The 23,611-nt window shown below is 39.7% G+C and overlaps 1 protein-coding gene across 1 annotated transcript in view; it reads right to left on the bottom strand.

The window, feature by feature from the left end:
* Positions 1-21,201, bottom strand: part of NTRK2 (neurotrophic tyrosine kinase, receptor, type 2) — a gene marked incomplete at its 3' end in the record, with an annotated part of 143,353 nt that extends 122,152 nt beyond the window's left edge. Inside the window, exons 1-4 of the mRNA XM_010152097.1 lie at positions 21,133-21,201; positions 20,826-20,897; positions 13,896-13,964; positions 10,045-10,199 (exon numbers count right to left, since the gene is read on the bottom strand). Of these exons, the coding sequence (XP_010150399.1) occupies positions 10,045-10,159 (115 nt within the window). The remainder of the gene's footprint in view (positions 1-10,044; positions 10,200-13,895; positions 13,965-20,825; positions 20,898-21,132) is intronic.
* Positions 21,202-23,611: the final 2,410 nt, after the last annotated feature.

Genomic DNA, 23,611 nt, shown 5'->3' with positions numbered 1-23,611 from the left:
ATCTTGATATCTGTCAGACAGAGATTACCCTGTGCCCCAAAGCTTGAAACACAATAGCTCTTTCAAACTTTGATAGCATTAATTATTATAATTCTGGATATCAGTAATAACCCTGCTGGTATCCAATTTCTTTTTTAAGTTTGCTATATTCTTGGCCTTAACAGCCTTCTGCAGCAATGAGTTTCACAGGCACACTGTCCAGGCCATATAAAAGATCCACTTCCTCTTGCCAGTTCTGAAATTCGCAGCATTCAAGTTCACTGAGTGCCCTCCTGTTCTGATGGGACAGAGAAAAGAGAGTTTCTGAATGCTCTTCCTAAGACTACTCTGTTTTATTTCATTTTCTCAACTCCCTGTTCTTCTCAATAATCTATCCAAAGCTTTTCAACCTCTACGAAAGTGGGAGGACAGAACCTGCTACTGATAATTTTAAACTAATGTACAAGTTACGCAGTTCAACAGATGAAAGCGTACACTCAAATCCATGTGTTTCATTATGTATGGGTGAATAACAGCTATGTTATTTCATCACACACAGAATCTCTGTTCTCATATTCAAACTGGTAACACTTTATTCCCAGGAATAGGCAGCTCTGGATAACAATAAGCGATCACTTCCTTCACCCCAGCACACACTGAACACAAGAAACAAGCAGGAGGAACGCATTTATATCAGGTGAGTCTCTCCAAATATTGTTTCATGCTTCAGAAGAAACAAACCCTCTTTTAAGTAGGGGGGGTTTATTTACCTCCAGAGACCATCACTAGTGCAAACCGATGGCCTGAGGCCATCAGACAGAGGAACCGTAAAGCATCACTAGGGAATAGGTCATATCTTCACTGTGCACAGCTGGGACTCCAGCAATCACAAAACCAAATACTTTGGATGAAATTTTCAAAGTTTACTACAGCATTTGGCTCCACAACTGTCAACGGAAATGAATAAAAAGAATGTGCCTAAATTCCTAGAGGGCTTTCAGAGTCCTCATGCTGCTAGTTACTACTTTCCACAGAAAACTCACACTGGCCTTGGTAGAGTCAGACTGTCACTACATGTCAAAGGAATGATTTAACCTAATTAAGAAATAACTGAGTATTAATACAAACTCTGTAGTCTGCAACAAAACTCTCAACACCAAGTTAATTAACAACAAGTTAATTAACAACAAGTTAATGCTCTAGTACAATACAGCAACTTTTAGACAAAGATCTTAAAGCAAGGCGGAAGAATCTACCATTACACTCAAGATGTTGTTTCACGGGTTAACTATCTTCACAGTTAAAAAAATTTTTACAAAATTATTCCCAGATTGACTTTTTTAGCTTCAGCTTTCAACTGTTCAGTTCTGGGATTTGTTCAGCTGCTCAAAAACCTTTACCAAAAAATTCTCTCAATATGGTCAATTAGCCTCACTAATACCTAAGAAATGACATGATGAAGAAATGAACACCTCAGAGAATACCATAAATGCAGTATGACATTCATTCATGCCATCTTTTGCACGCTAAGCCCCTGATTTTCAACGGCCTGTCAACAAAATCCCAGGGCTTCAGCCATGATGCAGTGTCACTAAATGGTTTGCAGTGTGGCCCACAACATCCCTTTTTTTGCTTGGCATATTTTTGCAGGTCAACCTGTTCTGTGATGATGTGCTGCTTTTAATTGGGATAGAGTTAGTTTTCCTCACAGTAGCTAGTAGGAGGCTATGTTTTGCCTGTGCTGAGAATAATATAGATAGCATACAAATGTTTTTAGTTGTTGCTAAGGAATGTTTATGTCAACTCAAGGAATTCTCTTTTTTCTAAAAGAAGCTTAGAGGGGACATAGCCAGGACAGCAAACCCAAGCTGATCAAAGGGATATTTCATTCCATAAAATGTCATGTTCAGTATATAAGTTGGGGGTTAGGCCAGGGGGATTCTTCCCTCTCTCTGGCTCTGGGTCAGTTGGCGGGTGGTGAGCAGTTGTATAATTTGTTTTCTTTTCCATTATTTTCATTACTTATTATCAGTAACGTTAGTATTACTAGTATCACTATTTTATTTATTTATATTCAATTATTAAACTGTTTTTATCTCAACCCATGAGTTCGCTTGTCTTCTCCACTGATTCTCCTCCTCCATTAGTGGCGGTGGGGGGAGAGGTGAGCGAGATGCTGTGTAGTGCTGGCTGGGGTTAAATCACAGCAGGTAAGAACAAGCAGTTACCAAGAAAATATTGATATTTTTTTTCTCAAGACTAGCCAACAGCATCTGAATTTTAATAAGGTATTTCAACCCTTAACTGAAATCCTTACTCATCTTTTTTAATAAGTATACCAGACCCAGAATGATTACATTAATTCTAAGACTGCAACCATCAATCTAACTGAACAATGTAAAGGCAGACTACAGAATTTATAAAATATCCCCTGTAATTTGTAAAATAAAGTGGCCCAAATCCAGTCTGCTTGCCTCATGTAAGGTTTCAGTAGAGTCCACGGGTCTCGGCACCTATGGTTTTGATTTTTCTCCCTAAGGAGAAAACATACAACTAATTACAGCACTACAGTACAGCTTGGTAACACCCACTACTTGCACTGTCTGTATCCTGAAAACAGGACGGTTGACAATGCAGTTTGTCAAGAATTGTGCACAGGGAGCTGCAAATATCAGAGGTCTTACTGGCTCGGAACAGGTTGCATCAATGTAAGATGTAAGAAAAACAGAGTTTTCTTACATAATTCTATTAAAATTCTGCGTTATTTGAAAATAATGTTTACAAATTCCAAACATCTTTTCCTATGGGCTTGTATGGGTTTACAAAACAACAACAACAACAAAAAAAAACCCACCACCACAACAACAACAAAAAAACCCCCAAAAACCCAAACCCACTTTCTAGTAATTCTAGCTAATAAAGCCAGGAGTTGTTGGATATGTGATACACCACCTGTGTTTCACTTAGCAACTGTCTGCAGCCAACAAGCTCTGAGCCAAATTTCAGCCATGGGCTAAATGGGCATGTTTCCACTGAAGTCTGCAGAATGACAGGGCCAAAAATCAGCTTGTCTGCATGTTTAGAGCACTGTAAACAGGATACCCCAAAAGTGTATATGCAAAACATGAATTAAAGAAACATAAATCCTTGTTTCCAATTCCTGTTGCATCACAACCACAAAATCAAAATGCTCTCTACCTAGACGTAATTGCAGAAGTTATTCCAGGATGACAAACACAAACATATTCAATGAAAATAATAAAAAAAGTATGTTAGGCAAATACAATACAGACTTAGCAGAAATGAGGAACATGTTAAAAAAATATCATCTCTCATATATCTTCTTTTTTTCCGGAGCCCAAAGATTACTTTCCTCCCCAACTACAGGGAAGAGAAGCTCACAACCTCTCATTTCACTGCTCTAACCTCCTGGCACTACTCGCCATTTCTCCACTGTAACTTCACCATCACGCACAACACAACTGGAAATTTCCCTTGGATTAAAATGAAAAGTAAGGGCACTAATTGGAAAAGTATGAGGGGGAAATAAGAAAAGGATCCCTGGATTATGATCCTTTTTGCCAGCATATTTCCACACTCTGCCCACTGAATGTCAATGTAAACTAAAGAAATTGTTCCAGATCTTAGCCTTTTCAATTTTTTAGAATACATGGCCATTAAATAGAGCACTAAATAACCACTGGTGAGAGATACGCTCACCATGTGGCACAGCAAATCTTGATGGGTGTTTTCGATAATGGCCATGGTATTTTGCATAGCTCTCACAGAGTTAAGCTAGAATAGACTCAAACACTCTACAGGCTGGTGGTGAGGGTGTTATCCCCAAAGTTGTAAGTTAGATTCCTGAATGGAACCTCAGTCCAGAGACAATGACAAAATTTCCTCCTGTAGCCACCACTTTTTTCTTTTAATCTAAAAAAAACCCCAAAAACCCAAAGCAACAACAACAAGAACAAAGGAGCAGCTCTTTTTATGCCCTTTTGAAAGAAAAAGCACAAAATCCTACCGTTGGGAGAGACCGAGTCCAAATGTAGAGGCTTCTCGCCAAAGCCCTAAGAGTCAGTCAGACCAGAGTTTAGGACTTTCCCATGCCTTCAGCATTTCCTAATGAGCAGTTGGTAGGCATATGAACACTGAACAAGCTCTTTTTGAACCTCCTCTTGCTATGTGCTTGCTGCTTCAGCATGCCTTCTTAGAAGTCCAACTCTCATTTTCTTACTGCGCCAGATCTGACACTCACAACACCCACCTCGTTAGTCTATGGAGGAACATCTTTCTGTTGGGAAGCAGAATGAGTGATGTGGCAGCTCACTGAACCACCCAAATATTCTAAAAAACGAAAAGAAATCTGCCTCCAATCATGATACGCCTGATTGTCACATTCAGCTGGGAACCTTTACAGAAAATAATTAAACAAGTACAGTCTCTACCAGAAGATGATGAGTCTCTAAAGTATGCTTTCCCAGAGCCAAAACACCCTTACTTTGCCTTTAAACACTCCATCACTCCCTGCTTAACTGAAATTATCACTAGAAGCAGAATTCTATAAGTACAGCCAGCATGGGCTATGGCAAAGGCCACGAAACTTGCTAATTCATCTTCACAATTAGAGCAAGAAACGCAGCCTCCACAGAACTGTCATCCCATCCAGGGCTTCAAATGCCGTCGTGAATGCTATGGGCAAAAACCACCAGCAGCCGTGCACAACAAATACCCTTGGAGAGCAAGCCATCTTCTGCAGTCAACCTGCCCAGAGGCTTTCAAGGCTGATGCTGACAGTTCAAACCAGATGAAGTGCTTCTATCAGCTCCTTAACTTCTGTCCAGGACCTTTCCCTTAAGTTTCCTAAGCCTGACCTGTGTTCTAGTAGGAATAAGAAAGGATCTTGTAGCACCTGAATCCTTTAATCAGCCTCATCACCCATATTAGTATCAAGAGTATGTCTGCAAGAATTTTCAGATTACATGTTTCTATGAGGCTGTCAACCTCATCAACACTTCCCTTGCTAGCAGTCTCCTGAAGGTACCCAGCCATGTATTCTCTCAAATTCCCTGAATGGTTAAGGAAATTAAATTACATCTAGAGAAATTGTTCTTAACTGGTATTTAAGCTTCAGTTTATCCACAACTTTCATGAGAAAACCAAATACATACAGTGCAGTTGGACTGCAGACAGAGCTAAACTGATGAACTGAGTGAGAGCTAAGTAGCCTTTCTAATGCAAGTTAAAGAGGCCTAACCTAGCTTCTGCAAACAAAGGTCTTCTTATTAACTAAGTTCATGTAATGCAGTTGCAATTCCTGTATCCTTATCTGGTCAACTTCATGTATATACAGGAAACACTGAAAATAATGCTGACCTGTCATATATTGCAACGTGATAAAATGTGATCCTGAAACAGGAACATTTTCAGGGAACTAGGTAACTGATTAAATGATGGGTTTCACTCTTGATATATAGCATATCATATACCAAGTACATGGCTGAACAGATGCCCTCATGAAATGTCTCCACTTTTAAAGTGACTTCAGAATACAGTTATCTAGTCGTCAGACTCATCTAGTTACGTTGTAAGAGCAAAGTAATAATTCTGCCAGCCAACAGCCAGATAGCCATTCTCCTTCAGTAGATCAGTTAGTTCCTACTTGCAGAGATGTGTCAAGTCAGGCATAGAGAGTACCTCTGCAAACCTGCACAATGCACTGACTTCAGGAACAATACTTGAGTGATCAAGACAGGTTTCTTTCCCTTATTATAAACCTGCTCCATTCAAGTTAAAGCAGAAATTGAATCAGAATTACAAAACAAAATTCTGTTTATTATTTTAAATATGAGATGTTCATGTGCATCACATACACTCAACTATCATTCACAAACCCTGATTTATGTATCATATGCCTAGACATCTTTATAAAACTTACTGGTTGCTTCATGAACGAATGTAAGTGTGCATGCTCATAAGGAAGTTATGTACGTGTCTTTGAAAATAAGATTTCTGCTGCCTTTTCAAACATCCATACATTATTAATTTTCATTTAAAAGCTGGAATAATTAAAATGGTTTAAATTAATTTTGGAAAATTCTAACTCAGCTTTAGAGTAACAGTGAAACCCCATTACTGTCAAAACTCTCATAAAAAAAACATTTTACATGCAGCCCATGACCACAGATAAGAATTAAAACTCTTACAGAAAAATAAGAAGTTTGCCACCATACATCATGCATAACAGCGAGTTCTTGAGCCAAAATAAACAACACAGGCTAGAAAGCCCATGAATATTCTGAAAGGCAAACACAGAGAATGCTTAAGGCTTTTTTAAAACTCACTTCATTCTGCCTGTAATGTTCTCCTTCTGAGAGTCTTATCTGTGAAGTCTAGCTGATAATGGAAAAAAATGTCATCACCCACTGGATTATTCCGTTTCTTGTGGTTTTGGACTGCATTGTACTGTGATTGCCTAAGATTTAATGCTTATTTTATTGACTCACTAATATGACAAATCTTTTCTGTAAATTCAAAGAAACAAACACATCAATCCTTCAGTTTGCCTTCCCCCCACTCCCCCTTAGAATTTATAGCCACCTGCCTCTAGTCTGATATTACCATTTACTTATTACCAATAGGACAAAAGTCTAGCCTCACCAGAAAGGGACTGAAATGAAGCCAGATCCAGTCCAGTCCATTTGTAGTCATCTGAACAACTGAGTGTAAAAATCCATGGCTTTCCCATCCGAGCAAGAAATGGGCAACCCATCTCTTTACACTGTGATTCTACATTACAACAACCTCCAAATTTTTTTCAGTCATACACACCACAGCACTTCATGCACAAGGAAAGAGAGAAAAAATGTCAGCATTCAAAAATCCCATAGTTCCTGGATCAGACAATATTTCCGCTGTGTTATGTAAACAAACAGCCAGTCTGAACATAGGTTTGTTATATGTACAACAAATTGGTACATGAGACTAATTTGCCACTTTGTTCAGCAGACTTTAGCTATCACGCATGACCAATGACAAGAAAGAAAACATCTGCAGCAACAATATATGTTAAATAAGCATACAAAGCTGGGATAATAAGCAAAATTGAAAGGCAGATCAAGCACCACACCAGCATATATAAAACAATCTGATCAACTAAATTGACCAGGCAAGGCAAAATGTCATTACCAGGTGGAGATACAGAGCAACAAAAAATCCACATGGGACTGCACACAGCTGTAGAAGCTAGGTCTCTCTCAAACAGAAAAAAAATGGATTCTTTTGGTATCAGTGAGTTCAGTGATGGCAGCTGAGTAACTGAATGCCTACCAGAGGGAGCAACAACACCTTAATGATCAGTCCCAAAGTCATGTTCTTACCTCCTCGGCACTCACTGAACTCCAGGTGATCACAGAATCACAGAATCATAGAATGGTTCGGGTTGGAAGGGATCTTAAAGACCATCTAGTTCCAACCCCCCTGCCATGGGCAGGGACACCTTCCACTAGACCAGGTTGCTCAAAGCCTCATCCAGCCTGGCCTTGAACACTTCCAGGGATGAGGCATCCACAGCTTCTCTGGGCAACCAGGGCCCAGAGAACCAGGACACGGGGCCTCATCACCCTCTCCATGAAGAACTTCTTCCTGACATCCAATCTAAACCTCCCTGCTTTCAATTTAAACCCATTCCCCCTTGTCCTGTCACTACAGGCTCTTGTAAAAAGTCCCCCCCATCTTCCTTGTAGCCCCTTCAGGTACTGGAAGGTGCAATAAGGTCTCCCCGGAGCCTTCTCTTCTCCAGGCTGAACAAGCCCAACTCTCTCAGCCTGTCCCCATAGCAGAGGGGCTCCAGCCCTCTGAGCATCTTCGTGGCCTCCTCTGGACTCACTCCAACCGGTCTATATCCTTCTGAGGTTGGGGGCTCCACAGCTGGATGCAGTTCTGCAGGTGGGGTCTCATGAGTGATCTGCAGGCTGACAAGCTTTTGAGTGACCTTACCCCAGGCATAGCACAGGCCTCACTACAGAAGCAACAATAAGAACAAAGTGTTTAGTTCTCTTTTTTGATTTTCTAATGCTGTTCAACAGGTGGAAACAAACAAAAAAAGAGGGTGGCCTAGGTGGTGATGCTGCCCATGCTGTATAGAAAGACAGCAAAGGCTGTAAAAATGGCAAAACTAAACACCATTCCTCTACACAGAAGGGTCTACTAGTACTACTGTGGCAGAGGCAACTTTAAAACCTTTGACATGGTAATCAGGTGTGAATTTAAAACTTAAAAGAATCTGACAATTTTCATCATACATAAATACATTTCAAATGCAGTCGAAAACATAATTCTGCAACATTGTAATAGTTGACTGACACTTTTAATATTGCAGCTGGAAAGGATCTTCTAGACATTGAGCATACCTGACTTTAAAGCTCAAGAAATCTCAAAGCTGACGGCATCTAAATTGCAACCAGACTTTAATCAGCACATTAATGAACACTTCCATGATATAAACAACAAGTAAAGTACCACAGAACTTTGCTAATTTTCACATCAATTATCTACAAACCAAAGCCTTATGATAAAGAAACCAGAGTGTCCTTTTCCAACTTCTCAGCAAGAGATTTATTAACAGCACACAGTAGCAAGACGTCGTATTACCAAGACATTTACCACATACTGTACAAGCCACTTAGTATAATATTATGAAGTAATTAATAACACCTGCACACGAAGAAGAAAGCATGTTTGTCTAGTTTCTAAAACAAGAAAATGTAACAAATCAGGGAGATGGGATGAAACCATTTCATTAGCAGAGAAAATTAGGATATGTTTTATTAACAAAATTCAAAGGCCTGCACACCCAAAAATTTCTCTTGACATTAAAAGGAGCTAAAAGGGTCATATAGTTCACAGGAGAAAAAGTTCACATATGTGAAAAGCTGAATTCCTCTTCTATTTCTATTCTACCTATTAGCCTCTCAGAAAGTTCTGAGAATGAAATAAACCATCTTCATCAGTGGGTTGTTTTAGCTTATTATTACTATTAAGTCTTGCCCTTTTAAATACATGAGCATTTGCAGAGATACTGAAAACAAGAGCCACCCATTGGATCTTTCACATATTTTGCAGAATATAGTCCATGCTCACCAAGAGGGTCATTCACCTGGGATTCTCTATTCATGCCTAGGAAAAGGCTGTGCTGTCATCTTCATTAAAAACCTATGTCCTGCACTGGTTCACTTTGAGAAAGGTATATTGAGAGGGAAGACGCACTAAAAGAAAACATGTTTCCCATATGCAAATTCCACATACTGAAAATTTCAACACTCATCCTCTGTTCCTCGTTCACAGATGAGGAGAAATCTCCTCAAATAGTGGATGAAACCTTTCACCAGTGGTCCCAGGACCAGTTACAGGCAGCAAAGGTTTATACAAAAAAAAAAGCTTTATGGTTACATAATTTTTCCACTGTCTACAGATCCATAAAAGCTAACTGAAAACAACATGCTTCAAAATGCTACAGAGCTAAGCTTGTTATGGCTCTTTTGCACAGCCTTTACAAGTGAACTCCACAAAATTCTATCTGTGTGAAGAACAGTAATTGAACTTGTCTCTGCTAGCAGGAAGTTCTCCTGAGTTTTCTTCCTATAGTCCTAGCACTAGACTTTGTATTTTTGAAGGAAAATACAGACTTCATTAACCATAAATAAAAAAAAAATATCAAGGAGGTAAAATTTTTTGTCTATTGAGCTTGGAAGAACTACTATTTTGTTTAACAAAGGCACGTTCATTTCACACAATTTTTTGTTATCTGTAATCAACGTTCTGTTTTCCTGCACTTAATTAATGGTCCATTCTTCAAGGATCAAGGAAAAAAGAAAAGCTTTATGTCAAGCTTGCAGAATTATTTCACATGGGGTGAAAGACCATGGAGTAGTTAATATCTCCATTGAAACCTTTCCTTTAGCAGGGCTGTTGTCGTTCTGATAGCTGTGTTGTAAAAAAACCACGTTTGCTCTTCCCGTCTCACAATAACTTAGCAGTAATTTTATGTTAAAAGAGTATTACCGCAGTTCGGGACCTTCATATCCAGCAAGGCAGTCCTCTTGTTGTTGTCATCCGTGCAATATAAATCCTGAGTTTCTGTGTAAAACTTGGTCTCTTGAAACTTCTTGATCCACATAATTTCACAGGAACACTTGAATGGATTGTCCACCAATATCCTATAGCAAAAAACGCCAACTTATTAGAATGCAGAATGCATCATGTATATAGAGAAAAAAAAAAGGGGGGGGATGAGGGAACTCCAAGCCCTCAACTGGGTGAAAGCAGAAGCTGAACCCTTTAGCTAAGAAAGAGAACCTTAGTAATTTAGTAACCTTAGTGCAAGGCAAGCTGCAAGTGGATAACGGTTTCCATGTAGAGAATGAAGCTCTCTTTGTACCAAGAATCCAGACTGTCATAGATCAGAGACATCACCCAGAGACCTCAACTACTATCTCCAATTTACTGGTGTAAAACAGGAGCACATGAAGAACTGTGTTTTCCATCAAACTCAGTTTTATTTCCTAAGAATCAAGCAGAGATCAAATTCCTCCCTTCTACACTTGACTCTGTGCTCAGCTACCTCAAAAAGATCATGCCAGAAATGGTTTACTACTTTGAGATGGTAAATACTTTATAGAGTCATGGATTACAGGCAAGCTCTAACAAACTCTAATCATAAAAAAGAATTTTACCTAACCTTCAAAATTTATCCGCTACAACCCTCTGGAAAACCTCACAGTAAAACCCTAAGTAATATCATGAAGAAACACTAACTGAAAAAATGGCCCTGAAACAGAAAACAAATCATCTCGCTATACAATACGCTGCATGGAATTTAAACCACAGGTTAGCAAATTTACCAAATTCTACTTTTAAAATTTAATAAAACTACACAAAAACGTAATGCAATAACATCCAAGTAAAATATGAACAGAAACATCTCAATATCTATGTAAGAAGTGACCCAGTGTTGTTTTTTCTCCTGCAGGCATAGATGAGATCTAATAAAGCATGTGCAAGTAACTGCTTAAGGCATCTCATTATAAGGAGAACAGTTTTCTTAACAAAATTTCACAGGTATTTTCGAGGTACAGAAACCAAACTCAAGTTGCTCACAGAACCTATTCTCATAAATGCCTCCTGAGGACATAAAGTGTGAAAATCATTAAAAACTCAGCTTATCAGAGTTGTAACCTCTTCCCCCAAAAGCCACGTTCATTTTTTTGAGGATTAACAGCTGCAGGGATCATTCTCCCAAGTCTCTGAACGAGCAATTTGTATTCACAGAAGTCATCTTCTAGACTTTTAACATCACTATAACAAGGACAAGAAATGCTTGTGCGAGACAGTATGGACATTAGGATCCCCTGAGTCAAAACTACCAGATGAATTTTCAAAACAGAAAGATTTACTTCCCATCTTCTGTTTCATTCTGTAACTTCCCTATAAAAGAGAGATTTCCTTTGACCAGTGGCTGAGCATTCCTGTTCTTACACTGTTTTATTTTGTGTTCCACCCACCAAGCGAGTTAGGCACATCATAGGTAGGATGCTGGATAGAGGCATGATGACTCTCCACATACACTTGTGTGAAAGAAAGAATCTGACCTAGTAAAAGCAAATTACACGTCTTTATCTTGTTTGCTGTAATTTCACAGCTGCAGCTACAGTTCTAAAAGAAGCAGTCTTTCAAAGCAGCATCTCCTTCTCTACATTACCTGGTGAATATCTCCTACTTCACCCTACCCTGAACTTTTCATCCCTTTGTGTTTTGATTTACAAGAGCGCTAACAACAGGACACTTGTTTGTCAGATTTAGAGGATGCTCCTGAGATGCTATTTATAGCATCATTCGCCTCTCGGTTTTCCTTTCCAGTACTCTTCTTTCTCTGCTCTTTCTGATTTTCCACCTATGTATTATCAACAGAACTGTTCAACTGATACTAATTTTATCACTGTTTTTCTTCCCTTAAGGCTCTGCTTCCCCTCCTCCCTTTCTTTCCCTCACTTCCCCCACATCTGTTTATCTCACTTGGTTGCAATCTCTGTTTGCATAACCTCAGTTCTTCTTTTTCTTTCCCAAACCCACAACACTCTCCCTCAATTCTGTATCCTCTCTCTCTCCCTCATCTTCTTCCCCTCTCACTTTTCTTCCATACCTCAAATACTACCCAGTTTAACCTTGACAGCATCCATTTTTCCCATGTCTGGCTCACACCCAGTATCCTTACCCTGCTCTACTACCATGACACTGAATGGTCACTGCTGAGCTCTGGTATTAACAACTCAAATATATTCTCTCCTAAGTCACATCAGCCAGTTGTTTTGCCTCTAAGCGCTACTTCCCTGCCATTTCCATAATTCCCATCACATATTTGTAACATTTGGTCCTCTCACTCTCTGTCCCAAATCCTTTATTACATCTTTCTGCCCAGGAGCAAACCAACTTCTTCAGAAAGATCAGCAACACTGATGTTGTTCACCTTCAAAATCTGTGTACGCACTCACTCCACCCACAGCCTAACAGAAGGTGTTCCCCTGAGACGGAGAGAGTAAAGAGTGGCTCACTTTGGGCTTTGGAATAAACCTGTTACCAGTAGCCGACAGACTCCAACAAACTGGGCGCAAAGCATGCCTTCAAAATTGCAGTAACTTCCTAAGCTAGTGCATACCCCCTCTTACATTTGTGCAGCCCAAGGAGGGGGGCAAAGGTGGCTCCATTTCTCCACTAACTGCTTAGAAAAACTAGAAGCCCAAGCTTCACACTCTGCACTGGGCAGAGTCCTGTATCTATTTTTTTTAGGTCACAGCAAGTACAAAATGCATAACCCACAGCCAAGTACAGACTATCAATGGCTTTTTGGCAGGGACTAGATACAGCATATGAAGAAACAGGGACTTCAGAACCAACAGAGCTATGCAGGGCCTACAGCAATGGGAGTGCTCTGCAACTAGCTAATCCCTCCATCCGAGCACTCATCGACTGCCAAGTTATGAAAGAAAATTCCAGTGAGCAATGTTCCCTGGGCTGTAAAGAAAGTGATTATACCAACTTAATTATTAACAAAACATACCTAAGGGGCATAACCTGTCTTTGTGGCACTGTAATTTGTCCTGTTCATTTCTCAGGCGCTGAAGTTCACCACAAGAGGTCAAGGATTTGCAAGGCTGGTGTTGCAATTCTTCTACTGCCATTTTGCAGTACCTCTCTGTTCTGAGCTCCGGGAGAGTGATCTCCCCCTCTCCTGCTGCCCCAGCCCTCCCAGACCTCCTTGCAGTCCCACATATTAGCAAACAATGCATAAGATGACCACAATTTTGGAACGTATACCAATGTGGAAATTCTACTTGATGGAACAGAGGATAAAAATGTAATACAGAAATACTCAACAAATATATGGTTACCAGTGCTTCATTACCAAATGATTATGTAAAGCATAACGCATCTCAAAGAATCTGAGAAATAAAACTATTCTTCAATATCCAGTCATAAGCATAGCAGCTGTAGGGCCAATATAAGAATATGAGAGAGGGTTCATTTGAAGATCTATAGAAGGCTGTATTTTCACTAGCTCAAATATTTCATACAAACACCAGCAGTTTTGTTTGAAATAATCTGACAATAAAGTATTTTAAAGCTAAAGGCAAGAGGCTACTTTGACCTCTACATTGTTTTAAGAGAGACACTTGACCTTCTTGAAGCCCTGGAATGAAAATCTATCTGTATTTCAGTGTCTAGCATTGCTGCTTTCTTTGGATCAGAATTTCATTCCTAACCATTGGTGGACCTCTACCTTCAACAGAACCAACTTCAAAGTCTCATTCTTCCATCCCAGACAAAAATAAAGCGTATTTTAAGAAATGACAACTTACAGATCAGACAAACCCAGATGGCGAAAAGGCTTCTTGGACAAACTTGAGAGCTTGTTTCTCGATAAATTGCTATGGGAAAAGAGAAAGATTACATTAATTAGAGCTGCTTCTTCTTACACTGAAAATACAGTTCGTGTCTCTTAAAAAGAATTAAGACCTCAAACCAGCTCTACAAAGCCCTTATTGTTTTGACTTCATTTCTAAAGAAATGGTGCTCACTGTATGGTTTGATGGGTTTCAAAGGTTTAAATCCAGTCTTTATTTAAAGTCAAAATCAAAATCAGCAGGGGTCAATATTTTCATTTTTAGCACTTCTGTTCATTGCAAAAAAGCACCAGATTTAATTGTGTTTCAAAAGTATTTTGTAAAGTCCAGGTGTTAATTACATGCTCAATTTATTCATAAGTGAAATGGGTGTATCCCTTTCTCTGATGCTGCACCACACTCTGTACTCACGTAAGCTCTCCTCGCATGCTAGCACATATCCACATCAGAGCCTTTTAGTTATTCTTTTCAAATTGCATGTACAATATGCACCCACATGGAAGATCAAAAGGAAAACTGTAAAATGCCTGTATTGGGCTTTTTTATGTCAATTAAGCATTTACGGTTTCCAGTGGTAATTAAGTGAAAGGTCCTCTCTCATTATGCAGAGCGAAGAATCAGAAATACTCCTCCCCTTCCAGGCTTACAAAATTGCTTTCTCCACCCCAAAGCAAAATAATATTCCTCTTTTTCTACAGTCTTATCAGCCCACCAATTAAAGATAGTGAGAGCAGTAAACTGTGTAACAGCCAGCAGTACAGTGCAAATCAGTGTTGTGAGCCAAAATACCACAGTAGTTTTATGTGGCATTTTAAAGGCATCCTAGGGGCTCCATAGTTAAAGTCACATTGCATTTAAAACCACGGATTAAACCTCTTTTTTTTCCCCTGACTAGGGAACACCGTTCCTAGTTCAAGGACTAGGAAACTTCCAGTCCTTGATCTCCGAGTACAAGATAGTTTTCAGAGAAATGACAAGTTGGATCTTCTAAAAATGTTTAGAACATAATCTTTAAGGATTTTATGTGCTGTATTACCTCATTTATTCCTCCTGACAGTCTGAAGTTTACAAACTGACTAGTCCAAACGTATGAGAGCAAAACAGATGAGCTACTATCTCATTAGCCAGGTGAACTGGACTGCCCTAAGGCAGATGTTGGTAGAAACATCTCATGGATCCTGAGCTGATATATCAAAATTAAAGTACAATTTGCAGGTAGGACAGGGGTCATGTTTAAGTAAAAACTGCCGCTATGATTTTTTCCCTAATGTGTATAAGCCATATGTTGGGAGGTTGAAAGAAAGAAGCTGAATGCTCTTACAGACTTGGGCTTATGTCTCCAACACTGAGGCAATGGGAAGCATATCAAATCCCATCCCTCCTTGGGCAACTCTTCACTCATGATGCAGGAAACACCTCCAGTTCTGACACTGCAGCACATGCAGATGCCCCTGCAGTATTGCCAAATAGGGCGAGCACCTGCTTCTCTTACCGCTGCAGCAACTCAATCCTACCTTTCCCAAAAGACAAGCAAATAAACAGTGGGCTTTACCTGCAGACAGCTGCCCACACCACTAACTATTCTAGTGGGATGTAACATGCTCCAGGTCATGTGATGATCAGGTTTGACACAGCAGAGGACCCTGCTCTTCCATATCAGGAGGACTCCTTAATCATCAGACAATGGGTTCCTTGGGGAAATCTCTGTCCAGATGAAGCCATTTCATTTTGTGTGATCTTCCCTGGAACCCTAATGGGAGAACCAGACTGAAGCTCTGATTCGAGACCAGGGCAAATGAAAAGGGATTTCAAACTTTCTACAACCAACACCTTCTAAATATTAAAGTACCACAATACAAATATGAAAATGGGGCCACATCTTCTGTAAGAGCCCTAGACATTTGCTGAGATTTGGGTGGGGTTTTTTTCTTTTAAGAAAATAATACCTTGAGAATCAGATTTTCAAGAAGATCTTAAAAACATGAAGACTGACTCCAGGAGAGGGTTTGCTATTAGTAACCCAGCATGGACATTATAGCCCACCTACTTCACAGGCAGGACTCAAGTCCCATCTTTCCTAAGGATTTCCTCCTGGCTGCTTACGTGGTCTCCTTGCTCAACTTACTCAGTGTCATCAAACTTATCCCATCTCTTTGTGAGGTACTGAGCTGTCTCCTTCAGAGATATGAACTCTACCAGACAGCAGGCTGTGAAAACTATGTGCCATGACTATACCTTCTTGTCATTCAGCCTCAGGCCAGCCCTTTGTTTTGGAGTATTACTGCAAATCTTTAGGCCCTCACTTGTTTAGATTCATCAGCCAGACTTACTGCCCAAATGTCACCATGTACGTTACTTTCTGAACACCCTGTGCAGGTATCAATGACTCCATGTGAGCCAGTGGGAAAGTGGGACTAATAATTTAAGTAAAACTATCAAAAGAATAAAATGTCATTATTTTGTTTTTAACAACTCCAGTTTTGAAAAACTAAAAGCATACTGATAGCTTTAATTGTCTTTTCAGATTTTTGCCTGTTGTGCTTTATATGCACCAAGAAAAGAAAGTAAGAAAAGTAAAAAAAAAAATCCTGTGCCTATATTCCTATATTCTTGATCATGGATTGAGACATTAAGTGGTTCCAAGACTGTAGCTTTTCTTCCCCTGTAGTTCAGTGCTTTAAGGTTTTTCAAGCTGACAAGTATTCAATAGAAATTTTTCAGACTACTGTTACAGATATATCACCTTAAACGACACTTTGAGAGTAAATTTATGTTATATGTATTTTTCATAAACTGAACGCTTTATATTGATTATAGAGATGCCTGCTGCCATCTCCTTAATTCATGTTAAGTGAAAAAGTCACTACCAGGCTTATTACGGAGTAGTGTAAGACCACACTTCACCATGGAAAGAGAATAAAAATTAGTCCCCCAATTCAACTACACACAAAAAGATGATGGTGAGCACCTCAGAGAAGATCCATCTGGGGTTCTAAAGCCCTTTTTTCTAGAAGAAGTCTCGTGTACAGAGCCTAGCTCCAAAGCTATACCTAAGCAGAGAACTCAAATTCAGTCGAAAGCGTGCCCATATTTTATATACGAATATGAAGCTCACTTTAAACTTGCTAGCCCTAATTCAGCTAAAAGCAAACCTGTGGCAATGTGAGGAGTGCAAAAGCAGCCCAAGAAACTGCACAAATATTCACACAGCTAGCAACACAGGCACACCTCTACTCCCTAGAGAGCTCCTCGCAAGGGGAGGGAAGAAGGAAGAGGAGGGAACAGACTTAAGGAGAACTGGGGGGTAAGAAGTGAAGAAAGGGCCATTTTGCTGTGCTCAGTCTCCCTCCACAGGCAACTGCCTGCTCTGCCTATGGCTGGAGGCAGCCCTGTGTGCAAGCAAGGGAAAATCTGCAGCAAGGTCTCAAATGGTTTCATTTGGCTGCCTTACCTAAACCCAAACAATGTAGAGATACAAACACAGTGTAATACCTAGCTAGAGCTGTGTATATACTACACTCACAAATCTATGATTCAGCAATGCAATTATACACAGCCTGGCACATAACAACAGCTGTTTCTTAACATTTTTGGAAATATGCACTTGCTGTGAAATGTATTTTTATGTTTAAAGGTATTGACAGCACACCATGCATGTGTGTTACACAGGTCCACTAAAATTACTGTTAGCGGCAGATAAGCTTACAAATTATGTCCATGCTAAACTAGCACTATTTAATAGCTTGTTAAATGTGACTGTTGACTAATTTGAGTCTAAGGTCAGTGAGAATACCAAAATTAGATGAGCAAGGCTATTAATTACATTTAAGTAATACCTATTAGAGCATTTATTTTCCTGTTGTTTATGTTACTGCTCAAATCTTTTCATCATATGTAACTCTAGAAAGATATCTGGTCTACAGAAGTTTGGCCAAGAAAATAAGGTAAGGACAAAAAAAGAGTTTAAGGAAATGTGCATTAATAAGTTCCTTATAATCTGATATTCTTAAATGATTCACAAAATAAATATTATGTTCATATAATAAAGCTCCTTAACCACATCAAAAGATTTTTCACAGAAGAAAAAGAAAACTGTAATAGCATCACTAGCAAAATTAAAGCTTATACAGTTATATCAGTCTTCAGAAAAGTGTGTGGAGTTTTTGTTTTCTTTATGGGACAGTAAGAAACTGTTGTTTTTTTTTTTTAAAAAAAAAAAGAGCAGGAATTCGCAAAGACCTGTACACAGAGGTTAATATTGCAAAGTGAAATGATTTCAGCTCTTAATAGTTTTGACTGTCCCAACCACAACAAGGGCTGCACTTCACTGCCAGTCAACAGGAGTACTATTGCTGATGACAACAAGCAGTGACTCACTGGGGCTTTCAGAAACATTTTAGTGTGCATCAAGACTTCCCAGAGAAAACAAAACAAATGCATTTTTTGCAGGGATAACAGATCAGCCTCAGCAAAAAATGTCTCCATACTTAGTGCTTTGTCATGGGCATATAGAGCAGGTGCTGCCACTTAATATTTTCCATCTTATCTGGGCTTATCCTGTGTACCTAACATTACTAAATCCCCACCAAAAGAAAACACAGTAGAAGACTGGATAAGCTCCTGGTTCATAACTTAAGTATTCTGATTCAGGATTCCATATACATCAACCAAACAGATGTTAGTCAGCCTAATCTGTTTCTAACAAGCAGCTTCACGATCTGCTAGATCCTGCTTACCAACAGATAGGTCTTCTATGTTTCATTGCTCCAGCTGAAGCTTTTCCTGTGTCTGAAATATTCTAAAGACATTTTGTCCACACGGATTTTGTAGTGCGTAGAAGGTCATATATACACAACAATACTTTTCCCTTAAGTGGGAGCTCTAATAGGGCCTCCCTCTTCCGTCCCACGATCAGTTTTCAGAACACTTGCTTAAGTTTTGGTCAGAAGCAATCACTGGGGACACAGACACTTTGTGACTGTATGAACTCCACATTCATAAGGAAAGAGGCAAAAAAGCCTATCAAGAGGATCCCACCAATTGTTTCAGTTACCTTTTGCAGCGTCTACTTGCCCATACAGCTGGGAAGGTCTATTTACCTTGTCTCAAATGAAACAAATTATTTCTCAATCTGTAGTCATGGCCATGGAACAAACTGATTGCTCTTCTCATTATAACTGTTTTTTTCTCTTAAAGATCAGAAGATGTATGTTCCTTTTCAGTCTTCTGCATACTGGACTGAACATACTCAGCCTCTGAGTCTCCTGAAATTATTTGCTTTACAAGCTCCCTATAACTCTGTTGCTCTCCTCTGTAATATCTATTAAGATGGGTATTTTTCAGATTCTGTCCCAGTACAGCCACTACATCTTTCTCTGCAACTGTGCCTCTGAGCCAGCAAGTCCTTATTGCACATTTCCACAGACAGTGCATATGCACTTGGCTTTATGGAATTTCATCTTTTCCAAGTATAACTCACTGAGAGATTGTTACACAGGTAAACACATAAATTCACTCTAGGAGACACTTCCCTCATATCACCAACCGATTACATTAAAAGCTGTTTATCAATGACCGGATGAAGCAGTACCTAGGCCTCACAGGCTCACAAGGGCTGATGCACGTTCCTCCAGCGACGGTTACACATTAAGAACTGTAGTTACTGTTTGGGCAGATACAGACACTCACGTCCACTTCCTTACATTAACTGATTGCCATTCTTTGGAAAAAACTGGTGCAGAAAGTGATTCCATTTCATTAGCAATGCAATCAGCCCTGTGGTCAGTTCAACAGCTCTTCCGCATTACACGGAAGTACCTTACAAGCCCAAGGCTTGGCCTTATGCCTTCCCAATCTCATCAGGACTTTAACAAAAGCAAGGGGTTAAGTTAAATGCTGAACATACCTAATGAAGAGGGATGGACTGAAACACACACTTGTGTGTGAATAGTTGGCAAAACGGGGTATCTGTGGGGAACTGAGCCTCTTACATGATCTCAATGTTCTGTAGGACTAGACCCACAGTTTCCCGTGTAAGTTGCAAAGCAACACTACACTCCTTCAGAGACATTTACTTACATTAAAAAGAAACTAAAAGTCTTTCATTTTAGCTGATCGTTTTTCTCTGTACATTTATAAAGAACTTTGATCAGTTCAGCCTTTGCTAAATCTAGAAAAACACAGTCAAAAAGCCGCACAGACACCAACTCCTCTTCCTGAAGTCCAAGAACCACAAATGGCGTTTGGGTGTGAAAGTAACCTTATTCTAATATACTGCTTTGGGTGCATTAGTTTCAGCTCTTGCGTGAGCTTCCGAAGTGAATGCTCTGGTCATGTCCACTTGCAGGACTGAAGGTCTCAGTCACGCCACAGGCTCTGGCCACGCAGGCTGGTCAAATGACTTTAGACGTGCTCCCTACCTGCACCTCCTGCACTGCAGCTACAAAGACACATTCAGCTCACTGAACCAGCCTAGAGTAAGTCAAGCCCCTGTCCCCAACTGTGATGCACAGTGTGGACATCATACCCTCAGCACCAACGCATTCAGCTGAGAGAGGCACTCTTTGTGCTGCAATACTCACCACAAAAGACACAGCCAGGGTCCACTGTTAGAGACAGGATAATGAACTGGACTGCCTTTTTACCATCCTATGTTCGGTTCTTATGATCTGCCAATTCACTGCTATTACACATGTCCTGTGTTCTCCCAGTTCCTTACTATACATATCTTATTTAGGGTCTACTAATGACAGAGACCATTATAAGTCCATCTTGTTAAAATATTTTATGTGAAGGAGATGGTAAAAGAGATAAATAAATTAATAATTAATTAAATTAACAAGTTAGGCATTTTTCACTTAGAAGGCATATGCTATCCCAACTCACATGTATTGTAGGTTGACGTTTTTCACAAATGCCTGACGGGACACAAATCTTAAGCCTGAATCCACCACGGTCCTGTGAAAATACAAAAAACTGTTAGAATATTATTTCATTTAAAATATAATTGAAAGTATAATAGTAATAATGGTTAAAATAAGAGTGTGGATGAAATCTCAACAAGGCTGAATCCCACGATCTTTAACCGTCTTCTATAACACAAAAAGTTAGGCCTCTGATGAGGTCTCTTTTTACTTCTATAAAAGAAGTAAAGAAAAAATAGCTTTATCAAATATACATCCCATATACTCACAGATTTTTAAGTCCAACATAAAATCCAACTTCATTGTCATTGATACTTTCTAATTTTCGCTGGTTTGCGATGTAACTGTTGAAAAAGCAAGACAGAAAAAACCATGAGAGAGTGGATCGTTCCATGGCTGTTCAGAGATCAACCACTGATGTCTGAAAGTCAGCAGTGATTGCTGACCTATTGCAATTAGCACTAAGATCTAGTCAGAGCATCTGCAATATGAAAGTGCTCCTTCAAATCTCCCCCATCATTTAAATGGGATACTTTGTGGGGCAGGACTGGAGGAGGGGAAATGAAGCGTTGTTCATAAAGGAAGCAAGTTACCCTTGAAGGCACAGTAAATAAAGCTGCGTTAAAGTGTCACTGTTTTCCAGGACTCACTTCTCTACCTCATGGATTTCACAACAGCAAAAGGGTGAACTTTAAATGTTGGCAGTGGAGTTACCGCCACCTATATGGAGAAGGGATTGGACTGCCCTAGTCTTTTCTCCCATATTGTTAACTTAATCACTCGTTGAACTGATTTACTCCCTGTCACAAAGTAGTCTCAGTTATATTTACAAGGTGTGACAAAAAGAAAACTGAGGAAAGGGAGGCTGCACTTCATGACATTGCATGCGCAAGGGGAAAGTAAGAGTCGGAAACCGGCACAGCAGATGAAAGCACTGGGTACACTCACATACCATGAATATCTGATTGAACCCCAACACCACGTGGGCATGCAAGCCGGTCCTTTGTTTTATCATCTATGAATAACCAGTGACATCCCACTGGCTAGAAGTTAAAATGTTCTACAGATAATGCATATGATGAAATGTAATCTGTTACCTCTTCTGCAGCAAGAAAAAAAGTGTCACGGTGCAAATAAGGCAGTCTAGGAAGAAGAATTTGGTGGAAGCTGCAATTCAGCTGACATTAAGGGCAGAAAAGTAAGCCTGACGTATGAGATGCCTTGCTAAAGAATCCATGCATTTCAAAAGATAACCCCAGTTCTAGAAAAACCTAAACAGAGACTGACCTATATTTTCATGAGCACTGAGCACTAACCAAAACTGTAGGACTCCCTAAAAAAGAAGGAGTCTTTCTTTGCTAGAATAAAACCTGTCTTCGTTTTAAGGTTTTTGTTTGTTTGTTTATTTAAATGGAATTCTGATGAATTGGAAAGAAGGTGCACTGCTTTCCCAAAAGCAACGCATTTCTCTCAACTGGTGTGTTAGAGAAATTCACTGCGTGCCCACATCTCAAGAGAAGCTTGAGGATCCTCCAAAGCTGCAAAGCTGACTTGGGCTATGCTCTTGCCAAGTACCAGGAGAAGCAAAAAGTTTCCCCTAATGGGATTCACTGTACCTTGGGAAAAAGAAGGGTAGTAAAAAGACAATGCATGATGCTACACAAAACACATTACTACAGCGTCATATGACACTGACTGCCCTGCAGGACTTCTTGGGATAAGATTGACATGGTGTACCCATTAATGGAGTCCTTCCCTATTTGGTGTTTCCTTCTTTGGATTTTTTAAGGCAGTGTGATTTAGTATCTTGGGCCTTATTAATCTTGTTGTTGTTGTTGTTTGCTGGTTGGTAAGTTTATATATTTTGCCAAGTAAAAGCAATGAGGTATTTTATAACACTACCACTTCTTCCACCTGAGTCCTGCAAGAGAATGATCACACTTCTTCTGAACTGGTCCTGAAGAAGAATTCATGATTTAACTAAGTATCACCTGCTCTGTCACTTGGACCTCGTTGTTCTAAAATGAAGTTATGCAAGAGCTATCAAAGATACTTTCCTCATCCTGCCCTCAGTGTTCAACCAGCAAGAATACTATCAAGACCAGACAGAGACAGGGAAAACACAGAAGTGCAAGAATCAAGGAAAATGAACAGAGAAACAGAGAGGGAGAAGAGAATCAGAAGAGTAAGAAAAAAAGAAACTGAGCAAGCAGTTGTATTAGCTGAAGATTAAGCCATCAAAAAAGCCTCTGACAAACGCTGCCAGAATGCAGATCCATCACTTAAACGCACTTATCACTCATCCAGATCTGACATTGCAATTTTAATCATAAGAACATTTAACCAGAACCTCCCACTATGAGAAGCCCCAGAACTTGACATAACTTACAGTGTCGTGCAGAAACACATTAGCGTATTACATCTTGTGGTAAGCCTCAGCCAGCGTAAAACAGCTCAGCTCTGCTGAAGTCAATGTAGCTACCACAATTTACATCAGACGAAGACCTGAGTGTGAGCACACAATCCGTACGAAAAGATCAGTGTTGGTCCATTAGGGAACAAACCAAAAGGATGGTATTTGGGAAGAAGAAGCAGCATGAATTTATATTCTCCTCTTTCCTTCTCATTGCATCCATTAAAAGTGAGGGGTGGATACTTTACTGTGAGTTGGTGCTAGTCTCTTTATGGTGAATGATTAATGATTCCAGCTCCTAACTGAGGGAACTGAAAGAAATCATAGAATCATAG

Source organism: Eurypyga helias, unplaced genomic scaffold, assembly GCF_000690775.1.
Source record: "Eurypyga helias isolate BGI_N326 unplaced genomic scaffold, ASM69077v1 scaffold38675, whole genome shotgun sequence".
Lineage (NCBI taxonomy): Eukaryota > Metazoa > Chordata > Aves > Eurypygiformes > Eurypygidae > Eurypyga > Eurypyga helias.
Note: the sequence above shows the minus strand (reverse complement) of the source record. Positions and strands in the feature narration are given on the sequence as shown.